Here is a 12,363-nt window from a genome sequence, read left to right as displayed (position 1 = left end):
CAGCTTATTTTCACATAAACTGCAGAGAGGACAACAATAAAATTACAAATACATTCTTAAAAAATTGTTTTTATAGGAACCTCAAATGGTTTTATGAAAAGGGACATTCCCTGTTGCACCACCATTAACAGTTCATAAGACACTTCACTTTTGTATTTAACGTCACTGATATGTATTTCAGTTGCCTGTGATATTCAAAGAGATGTTCCTTATACACTAAATGGAGACAGAAAGCTTCACTGTACAAAAGCAGACAGGACTCAATAGCGTAACAGTAGCAATTTGTTCAATAGCCTCACAAAATTGGAGTTTGAAATGTGTAAAATACAGACATCTAAATTGACAGGTACAGTACACCATGAAAACACTTGAAGTCAGGTAAGTGCTGATTTTCCCCCCAAAACCTTCACAGCAGTCAAGGACACATATTTCACCTAAACACAACAAGTCACAAACTCAAAAAACATACAAAGCAGATGGTTTTTGGTTATACAATGCGTGTCTGGACACCTCTGTGGCTCAAAGAAAAAAGAAAAAAAAAAAAATCACCTCTTGGTCATTAATCTGTGATATCATCATCACACCCCTGGCAGGTGAGAGCGAGCGAGATCATCTGACCTGTCAGTTACCAGAGTCCCGCGGGTCGAGAGCATAATCTGACCCCCCACACTCCTGGCTGATGACAGAGCTGTGAATGAGACTGCTTGACAGGGACTTAGGCCTGAGCTCACAGGTCAGGTAGGAGGGCTCCTCCATTTCGGTGTGCAGTGGGGAGCACTGGCCATCTGGAGGGCCATAGGCACTGCTGTCTGAACCCCCCTCCCTCTCTTCTTTGGACCCTTGGTTGGCCAAGTCCAGGGGCATACTACTCTTGGTGGGACTACTGGACGCAGATGGACTCTCCTGAAGCGGTGGGCTTAGGGCACGCTGCGATTTTAAGTAAGGTTTGACATTGGCCACAAGGATTGTACTGTCCCGCTGTTCTTTTCCAAACGTGCTGAGGGTTTTTCTGCTGCTGCAGCTGATGGTGCCATAAATCTCTGTCTCTACCATGGCATCCATTCCCACAGGGATGAAAAGGTTGGTGCGATTATCGGCGCTGTCTGCTTGGCTTCCTACCCGTAACTTTGGCATCCAGCATCTGTCAGAATGTCCCAGTGCACGACATTCATCGGTGCAGTGGACTGATTTGTCTTGCTCTGCAAAAACAGTTAAACATTTGTTATTGGACCCCGCTGTGGCAAGAATAAACAACCTGGAAGAAAATGTAGATGACATTTTGAGGGATGAGCAACAACAATAGAATAGAACACTGCAAACAAACACAATTTCCAGTGCTGTTTAATACTACTACTCGCCATAGTCACTTTCTTGATATTCGTTATTTAATAGGCATCACTAGAATTTTACACAATAGAATAAGAACCAGAAGCATGTTGCAACAGATATGGAAGAATCAGATTTAGCAATGTTGTTGTGATTTACTACAGTACAACCTTTCCCATTATAGAAATCCCTCACAATGCAAACTTGAAATAATAATACACAACAACACAATACGAAACACGTTCGCTTTGCTTTGTTCTTTTGCTGGTCAACGTAGAAAATTATTCAACCTATGCATGAAACATCTTCTCTATGTTATTCTGAAACGACATCTGGTGCAGAGGAAGTGATTGTGTTTTTCATGTACGTTTCCAGCAGCAGCAGTTCGGCATAAGCAGAAAAACAACTGTGAAATTTGCATCAGCAGTGATATCCATCGGTTTTGATCAGAAAGTGGTGAGAAATGCTGTAGTTGGGATGTTGTTAGTTAGAATATGGTTAGGGCTCATTATTGTCATTTTTTGTGTGTTTCTAACAATTTATAGGTGTTAATTTTGGATATTCAAAAACTGGGTGAAAATCGAGTCAATCAAATCTGGAATAAAACATCCAAATGGTGAAACTGGATTGTGGAAACACCATTAGTAGCACAACTCCTCATTTGTTTGACCTGTAGTAATTTTTCTAATTACTCTGAGAGACTCTGATGCATAATCAGCAGCTCATTTGCATTTCCTGCCCATTTTTCATTTCACTTCTTGTTAGTGGACGCATATAGTGAACTGTCCTTGCCACAAGAGGACCTCAGTGATCAACAGTTTCTTCCTGCTGCTGCTGCTGCAAAAAAAACATGACTACTTTTTGGATGTGTGAAAGCATATAATTCAAGTGAAAATCATTTTCATGTAACTTGGTCTGAGGATAGCTGTACAGGACTAGATTACTATTACTGTAGTAGCAGTAGAATTCGACAATGAGGAGCCTTCATTTTTTTCACTTAACACAAAGAAAATGCGCAAACTTTTCTTCTTGACATTATATTGGTGATTGAAGTGGATCCCTGATTATTCCATGAATGCAGCCGCATTACTTGATGCTGCACACCAAGCCAAACACCACAGGACTGTACAACATGTACGTGTGACTGTGTATTAGTGTCAGTAGTAAAAAGTGGAGCATCGGTTAAGGCTCTATCTTTGTGCCCGAATTCAGTCTTTTATATTTCATACCACATCTAGCACCGGCAGACATAAAATAAGCACACATAGAGCGACACATAGAATCAGCCAATTTCCATGGTTTTTTTTTTTTTCTGTAGTCACCACTCTACATTATCAAAATTAGTTTGACAATGATGCATCAAGGTATTTTGCATGTAGGAGCATGAAGCAAAAATGTCAAACGTGTCTTTGCAAACTGCTAGAAAATGATAGCTTTCCTTCATTTGTTATACATGAAAGCAAAATGGCAATTCCGTTGGTAAAAGTATAAATGTAATCTTCCTTTTGTTTTGTTAACTGATTTAAATGTAAAAAATGTGTTTTCTCTGCTCTGATTGCCATGGGGTTGCAATGACATCCATTATGCTAGATATGCATACAAATGATGACTTGATCAGAATTTAGTTATTTAGTTGGGTTTTGTACATTGTGTCTCCTGTTATAAATGCCCAACTATATGAAATAAATGAATGAGTCTGTAATACACACAAAGACATATACACATACAAAAAACACACACACCACATCTGCAACATCTTTCCCTTCATGTAGATGTCTCTCCCCAGAGGAAGATTATGACAGGAAATGTAAAAGTTCTCACATCTAGTTACAGTCGCACATTAACACTTGACATCTTTTCTCTGTCACAAATCCATCCCCTCTTCCCACGGAAAACAAAAATTCCAGCCAAAACATTAAACCTGTTTTCCTCAGAATAACCACAATATTTCATCCAATCACAACACAACTTGACACTATGTTGATCAGCTCTCATAGCTTTGGTCTATAAATAAGGCTTCTCTGTCTTGCTTGCATGCCATTCTATGATATCAAAGACCAGGAACAAGTGACTAACTGTGAATGAGGCACTTGATCTCATTTTGAAAACTGGCTCTGATGCAGATGACAATATCAGCCTGGAACAAGGGAAAGCTCCACATGACAGGGCTCTTCCTAGAGGAGGTGGGAGATCCTCTTGTTCAAAGGCAGCAGCACCTTCCTCATACATCAGCCTTGGCCAGTTTGCTGGAGGATACACAAACCCAAGGATGAAGTTCAAAAAAAAAAAAAAAGAGAAAGAAAAGAAGAAAAAGAAACTATCTCTTCTCCAACCCCCAAGAGGTGCCACCATTATCACATACTGCTGCTCTCAAGTCCATGAACATCTACATAAACACACCCACACATGAACTTGCAGCAATAGGACAAAATGGAACTGTTAATTATGCCATGACTGGACAGAGCTTTAACAAATTGAATGGGGCTATTAATTTTACACCAGAACTGTTTCAGAGAATTGCTAAAGAATGCTTACATTAAGGATGTTAAGGGAAAAGGCATTTATACATTTATTCCATGTATATGTGTGTATATACAGATATATAAATATATTTATATTTTCACATAGAGAAGACTTTGTAGATTAAAACGTTGCTTCAATAAATTTTTCTTGGGAGTGTGCAAATTTCATCATGCAGGAAAACCTCCTTTTCCTTTATTTTCTGCAGCTGCACCCAGCTGGATGAGCACAATATCCACCTTATTTGCTTTACACAAACAATGCTGACATGAAAACAAATGGAGTTTGTCTCTCAATAAAGTCAAATCAGTCAGTTTCACCAGAAACACAGCCAGTGGTAATTTTATGTAAATTTTCAACCTTGGAAGAGTCTTTATTAGCATCCTGTTTAAAAATGTAGTGTAAAATAATAGGTGAATTGTGCTTATTTATTAAAATAAAAGAGGTAAAATTTCAACAACACAAGGTGGATGAATAATACATTTCAGTAATTAGTTCCAAAATTGTCAGAGCTGATTACTGAGGGGGATTTAGGTTAGTTTTAAAGGATCTGGGAAATAGTACACTTGGTCAATGTGTTTTAACAACGTTGTAACAATGTTTTTATGCTAGGTCTTTGAAATTTCACTTTCAAAAAGACAATTATCTGGGTAAATAAAGGAAAATGAAATAAAATAAATGTTCATAATCTCCCATATCTGGTTTACATAAAGATGGTTAAAGGATTCAAAACAATTTAGATTGCAAAAATTATCATCATTTTATCTATGGTGCTTTCTAAGAAGTTATATCTAGTGGTAAGGTGCTTGCTAACAAACAGGGAAACATGGTGATTCTAATTAACCATATAATTAATTAAGTCTTAAAGTCTGTAATAAAGCAGCAGAAGTCTGTTTTTAATAGTGGACTGGCTACACATCATGATTTAAGTTAGAGGTGCACCAAACTATAAATTCTACAAACCATTTTTACTCTTAGAGTTCATGCTGCACACTGTGAATCTTTTTCCTGTCAAGTTATATATTATGTGAACTTACATGGTTACATTCTTTGCATAAACCATTCCAATGCCATCTTTGTCAGGACTAAGATCAAGAGAAAATGTGCATTTGAGTTCAAAATGCATTCCAGATCAAAAGGGAGAACTAAATGATGGCTTTGATTTGGCAAAACCGCAACACAGGTTCTGCATATTATAAGTGCTACACTTTGAAGCATCTACACTCCTGATTACAGTTTGTGCCCGGTGCATTTGTGTTTCTCCATCTTTCTCCTAGCACCACGGATAAAAGTATTTTTTAGGCACAAATACATGAGGCCAGAACAATAAGCATGAGCGAGGAGAAGCAGAGAGATGCTGAATTCATTTCCATGGTACCTATCACCACTGCAGAGGAGCTAGCAGATGATGCTGATGCAAAGGGTTGGATGCGCTTAGAAGGTTCAGCAACAACAGAGTAAGGTATTTTTGTTGTTTGTGCTATTGTGTCTTGCTTTATAACAAGAAGTAACTGAAGGACTGTGGATGCACATTTACATAAAATGTCATTTTTAATGAAGTGACACTACAAGTCCCCCTATTTAGCATTTATTTGCTGTATGTACACACAAATAATACCAGTACCAATAATAATAACCAATAAATGGTTTACAACCCACTATAACGTAGTTGCAAGCACATAAGGTCATCGGTAAGTGCTTATTAATGTATAGTATTCATCAACAGTCTTGCTATACTAGACTAGACTATTATTATTCACATCTTATCTGTTTATACACCAGACTCCACTAATGGGTGCTCAGGAGGAGTTATATCTGTTAACAAAGACATTAATAAATGCTTATATCTTCTTACAACTACATTACATTGCACTAGAGGGTAAAAAGCCTTTTATTAAATGTTAATATACTGCTTATGAGTGCTTATGGGGCAACAAATGGGGGATAAAGATTTGTCTTGTTATTTTTTCCTGTTATAATCACTTCACGATCACACACTATATCTATATTATTTATAACAAAAATGCTGAAGGAAGGAGGGTGAGGAAGTAAGGATGCTTTCAACTATTGTGTCTGCCGTTGGCTTTCCATTTCCATATTCCATTTCATCACTGAATAAAAATTTGTTAAATAATAGCTCTAAAATGACACACTTATACAATGGCTTTATATAGTCCACTGAATTTACATAGTCACATAATAGAACCATGACAAAGTGACAAAGTAGCTGTGATCTTATGGGCAACTGTGAATGGAACAATAACATGCTCAAAAACAAAGAAACTGCCTGCCCATTATAAATAGAATCAGAGAAAGCCTAGCAACATACCCACTGTGCATCTGGTGTCTGTGAGAGTGAATAAATATTCAGAGTGCATGATAGTGGAAGCTGCACAGGTGCATATATTACCTGTATCAAAGCAGCCAGGAGACTAGAGGGATGGTAAAGGTAAAGACATAAAAGCAATACTACTTAACCCACAAGCTTTTGTGATGGTGCATTTGGAACTAAAATTCTGTGGTGTCTCCATTTTGGATAATAGCGCTATCTTGTCAAAATCTGCAAAACAGTGGCTTTGTTGTTCAATAAATGTACCTGTATTTGTGTGTGTGTGTGTGTGTGTGTGTGTGTGTGCGTGTGTGTGTGTGTGTGTGTGTGCGTGTGTGCGTGTGCGTGTGTGAGTAAGCAAGAGACAGAAGAAGTGTGTGGGTTGGAGGGTGATGTTTTTGTGTGATCAGGTCTAAGGCATAATGCATAATGTAGATCTTCCATCTTGTAGTCAGCAGACAGTGACACCATTTAATGTTCAACTGACTAACCCCACAAGAGAGAACACCATTTAATCTAACCATTAGTTTTGCTTTTTAACTAAATTTCTCACACACAGGAGAGGCATTAGCAGAACCTATTAATATTAAAAGCAATACCTCACATTTTTCTTATCTTACAAATGCAAGTCTATAAATTAACTGACATTCCTGTCGAGCAAGCGTCAGCGCGGCACATGTAAATATTCAGACTCGCATGTACAAAACATCTCTTTCAATATCTGTGAATGTGACTGGCCTTAGAACTTGGGCTGAATCAGATTCAGAAATGTGCTGCAAAAAATTGTGATTGAATTTACACCTCCCACAGAGTCAAGTTTGGTCTGCCATAATTCCTCATAGCACATACACACACACACACACACACACACACACACACACACACACACACACACACACACACACACACACACACACACACACACACAGGGACACTCTCACACATACACAAAAGTGAGATGGATAGAGAGAGAGGGAGAGAGAGAGAGATTCACACATCCTTCTGGCAGCCACAAGAGTGTTTCCATCTCTGCCCCCCTGAGCAAGCCACAAACAAACAGTTCATAGCAATGTAAATGGTGTGGAAAGTACTGCATAGGGACCTGATGACCAGAGCCATTCTCTTCCAAAGCTCACAGAAGGAAATGAGAAACATCACCACTTCACCCATTATCTTTTATCTTTCCAGTGAGACATTCTCTCATATTTCCAGTTTATATCCACAATAGCTAAATATATCAGTCGCTATCAGGTCAACCAGGTTGCAACAGATTGACAATCATCTATGATTATACTCCTGGCAGTGCAGATCGTTTCAGATTTGTGAAATAAAATTCAACGTTTCTATTTTCAGTTGTAAAGTAAAGCTCCTTTCAAAACAGTGTAACCGCAGCAAAACTGATAATAACTGAGAAAATCTTTCCAAGCGAAAGGTGGAAACACTCTGTCATGTTGCACCAGAAATACCTGTCATTTTGCACTGCAAGTGTCTATCATGCTTTCTTGTCTCTGTCGTGTTATTCAAGACATGCATGCGGCGAAGCTGTGTTCAAATAATGACATGATCAAAAAAGATACAGACGGAGGCACACTTTGCCATGCATATGAGTTTGTTTGATGGCTAAATCAAACAGAAGATGTTTGAACGTTCTACCTTCAGCCAATGGACTCTTTTATCCTTTTAAACTACCATCTACCTTCTACTCTGCTGCCTTCATGTCATCTTTGAAACACACCTCGGGCTGTCTGCAATGTAAAGCAGAACAAAGTAACACTACCTGCATCTAATAACAGTCTGGATTTACCTCTTCCTTGTTAAATGTTTGTCTGCGTTCGCTATTCGCAGACGCTGGTGGACCTCCACTTAAACACCAGTGAGCTGGGTGCATGTTCTCAGTGCATAAAGCATAAACAATGTCTGGAGCAACAGTCAGTTGGGCATCTTCAAGATGTCAGGAAGAGAGTGCGTCCACTCACCCTGCTCAAAAGGCTGGCCATTAACTGCTGTTGCTTTCATCTTGAGGGCCTCCCTGGCAGACGTGTCGCAGTGTGAGCCTTTATTAGTATCCTGGTCACTATCAGCCTGGTCACTATCACCATGGCCACTGTCTCGGAGGCTTGCTCGTTCTGCATCCTTAAATGTTGAGCTGCAGCAGAATAGAAGGAGGGAAAAACATAACATGCCATTACCTCTGCATGAGTGTTCCTATTTAATAGCCATAATCAGCTGGCTTGATAAAAAAGCTAAATGCGCTGGTCAGGAAGCCTTCAGATAGACCTCTTACCTTTGAACAAATGGTTGCCTGCCACCACCATAATTGGACTCTGAGGGGAAATTTTCGGTCTAGAAATGAAAGAAAAATAAAATTTTGCATTGACCATGTTAAAAATTTAATGCAACGAGTAAAATTGACAGGAAAACGGGAAACGGGAAAAGAACTCTTCTTGTCTGGTTTTAAGATTCCTGTATTTTTTACTAGGGCACCTGAAAGATGTCAGTAAAAGCCACAGAGTACCTGCCAGTGATGACGGCATGATAAGAACACATCTCCATTGTGACCATATGTGCCTCCTTGGCAAGGCAGAGGAGTAAAGCATTAGCCACTGTCATCAGCATCCTTTTTCCCCTATCTTGAGAATAATGTGTTTGTGTTGATCACACCCACATACCCTAGTGACTGGTGACAGTGCCAGGCCTTGTCATCTGTGTTATCATCTCCAAATGAGACTGTCTGTGAGACTGTCCTAGATATTTACATCGTTTACAACAGATAATTCTGGTGTGCTAAACAGCACTACAAGCCCATGCTGTCAAATTAGCATGTTAGCTGGCTTGTGTATTCAACCCTGCCATCTCTACAAGGCGAGGCTGGACCCTATTAATGGCCTTATCGTGCCAACTTTGGATACGGATGGGTGTATCTGGCCCATATTTGTGGGGAGCGAAAAAATGCGATTGTAAGGTTATGCTGTGTGCATCTAGCTGTCTGGTGCACATTGGTTCAGTAATGTGATCGGACAAGCTGCTCAAACACCTGTCCAATCCCACATTTCAGGCAGGGTTTTGTTTTCACTCTATACCAGTGGATCTGGCAGGGTCACAGCAGCCTTGTTCAAGACTCACACTGTTTGCATGTCTAACTGAGAGGACTTTCTGATTATGCAGACCACCTGTACTATTTTGCAAGAGAAGACTTACAATGGATCAGTTTCTAAAATGATTCTCATTCCTTAAAAAAGGGTTCTCTTTAGTGAAATGCCATTTACAACACACAAATACATTCTGACACCAAGTTTCCCATATCATGCTTTATATACAGAGAACACTTCTTACTGTCACAACAGGGAAAGAAAAATTTAGAATAATCATGTCTGCTCACAGTGACAGAGTTTCTCTTCTTCAGGTGATTACTTTTCTTTTGTCAGATTTGTATGGTAAAGCAGCAGGTGCAGATAAGCGAGAATAAAGGGCAGATAAAGAATAGAGTGCAGCATCCTCCTTACCTGTATCACTGACATCCTATTCGTTGGAGTGTCTGTGCTAAGCCCGGCAAAGCTGGAGTGGCAACCTGCCCTGGGGACTGTCAGGCTGTTTGGGGTGGTTTTCAGGTACATGACTTCTGACCTGGGCAGTGTGAGCGGCAGAGGGCTCTGGTAGTCAAAACATATTGGTGAAGTGATGAGAGAGGGGCTGCTCACCACATTCATCCTGCTCGCAGAATCTCTCTCCTCCATCTCACTCTGCACCAGCATGATGTCACTCTTGTTGATCCTTTTCTTTTTGCCCTTCCCCACTGGAGGATTGGAGTACTCAGCCATGCGGCAGTTATAATTCCCAGTCTCCTTATCTTGATGCTTGGACTTGACAGCGATGGCGGTCATGACTGCTAAGAGCATGACAGAGATAATGCAGAGGGTAACTATGAGGGGCAGGGATACATCCCAGTGCTGCTGTTCCCCGCTCGCACTGGAACCCCCTCCTGGTGCTGTTTCTGTGTTCGCCTTAATGATCAGCTTAGCCACGGCAGATAACGGGGGCTTGCCATGGTCAGTTACCTTCACTACCAGCTCAACCACTGGGGCGATCTCTTCCCAAAGAGCGTGGGCAGTTCTGACCTCTCCTCCCACCGGATCCATCTCAAACAGGTGGTCGTCATTTCCCTCTGTGATCTCGTAGGTCAAATGGCCACTCTCTCCGTGGTCATGGTCCACCGCTTTCACTGTAGCCACAATGTATCCAATACCTACATTTCTAGGCACTGGGATTTCAGCTGTATCATTCTGCAGAAGGGGTAAAATAATAACTGGGAGATTGTCGTTGACATCAAGGACATTGACCCTGACTATAGAAGTGCTCTCCATGTGAGGAGATCCTCCATCTTTTGCCTGAACTTTGAACTCAAAGGATTTTGTTTGCTCATAATTGAAAGAGCGTGAGGCATATATGGCTCCATTGGTGGGATTAACAGACACATATGTGTACACTGAAACATCTCCTATGTGTGATGGCAGAATGGAGTACGACACAGTTCCATTTCGACCTACATCTGGATCGTGGGCCAGAACGGAGCCCAGATACTCCCCTGGGATGTTGTTCTCAGGCACCTGTAGCACATACATAGTCTTTGTAAAGCGTGGTGCATTGTCATTCTCATCCAGGATTTTCACAGTAAACGACTTAGTGTAGTTCAAAGAAGGGATCCCATTGTCTCTCGCCACTATTGTTACATTGTATTCATCTTTCATTTCCCTGTCCAGAGGTCTGTCTGTGAGCAGTGTGTAAAAGTTGTCATTGTTTTCCTGCAGCCTGAAAGGTACATTTCCCAGCACCCGACACTGAAGTTGACCATTTCGGCCAGAATCTTTATCTGTCACTCTGACCAGCGCTATGACAGATTCTGGAGGTGCTGCCTCACTGATGGCTCCCTGCCGGACAGAGACAAAACTTATTATGGGCGAGTTGTCATTTTTGTCAAGCACTTTGACAGTAATTTTACAGTGGCCTGGTATCGGATTGGGCCCCAGATCCTTAGCCTGCACGTCAAACTCTATGATTGGATTCTCTTCATAGTCAATTTCTCCCTGGACCTTGATGACGCCAGTATTGGGGTCAATGGAGAACAAATCTTGGATTCTCTCAGATGCATATCCAGTAAAGGAATAGACCACCTGCCCGTTGCTTCCCTCATCTTGGTCAGTGGCATTCAAATCTATAAGTACTTTTCCAGGCGGAGAATTCTCTGAAATCTCTATCACATAGGAGGATTTTTCAAAAACAGGGCTATTGTCATTGGAATCAGTCACTCTGACGTTGATTTGCATGGAACCTGATCTTGGATACTCCCCGCCGTCAATTGCTGTGAGGAGCAGGGTGTGATGACTCTGATCCTCCCTATCCAGAGGTCTCTGAACCACCAACTCTGGATATATAGTCCCATCACCCCTCACTTTTAAATCCAGAGAAAATGTATTGTAATCATCTCTTGTGACCTGGTAGGTCTTTATCCCATTTTCCCCAGAATCTGAGTCATGTGCTATAGTCAGAGGGAAGCGTGTACCAGCAGCAGCGTTTTCTGAAATATCAATATTAACATGATCAGAAGGAAAACTGGGCGAGTTGTCATTTATGTCCTGTATATCAATCTTGATCATGCATATTTCCTTGTCGTTGGCAAACACCTCCATAGAAAGCTGGCACTTTGGGTTGCGCCTGCATAACGTTTCCCTGTCAATCCTTTGTTTGGTGAAGATTAGTCCACTCTCCGGGTCAACATCCACCAGATGTGGTGCAGAATTCTCCAGTACTCTGAAGTTAGATTTCTTCCCTCTCTCCATGGTCCCATATCCGGCATCTTTTGCTATATTACCTATAACAGTGCCAGGTCCTTGCTCCTCCGGGACAGAATAATTGAGATTTTTCAATGTCAGGGCTTTAACCCACAGCAGAAAGAAAATGGGTACAGAGAGACGCATCCCTTCAACTGGATATGCGGTGCAGGCAGACAGAAAAAAAAAATCCTCGTTGACTTTCAACCTGTTGATTACGGCAAACCTAGAGGACTAAACCCAAACCAGGCATGTGGTTGACGCCGATCTCACACTAATTAGGTATTAAATCGATCTGCGAATCGCTATCGCCTTTCAATCGGGATTTTAACCTCTTTCACATGCCGTACGGCTATGATGAAC

General features: G+C 40.9%; 1 protein-coding gene across 1 annotated transcript; it reads right to left on the bottom strand.

Annotated features, from left to right (window-relative positions):
• Positions 1–621: 621 nt before the first annotated feature.
• Positions 622–12,147, bottom strand: LOC121194521 (protocadherin-17-like). The gene is made up of 4 exons (XM_041057445.1): positions 9,679–12,147; positions 8,460–8,518; positions 8,152–8,321; positions 622–1,199 (listed from the first exon to the last, which is right to left on the bottom strand). Exons 1-4 carry the CDS (start codon positions 12,145–12,147, stop codon positions 622–624), a joined length of 3,276 nt encoding a protein of 1,091 aa, XP_040913379.1.
• Positions 12,148–12,363: the final 216 nt, after the last annotated feature.

Source organism: Toxotes jaculatrix, chromosome 15 (assembly GCF_017976425.1).
Source record: "Toxotes jaculatrix isolate fToxJac2 chromosome 15, fToxJac2.pri, whole genome shotgun sequence".
NCBI classification, from domain to species: domain Eukaryota; kingdom Metazoa; phylum Chordata; class Actinopteri; family Toxotidae; genus Toxotes; species Toxotes jaculatrix.
Note: the sequence above shows the minus strand (reverse complement) of the source record. Positions and strands in the feature narration are given on the sequence as shown.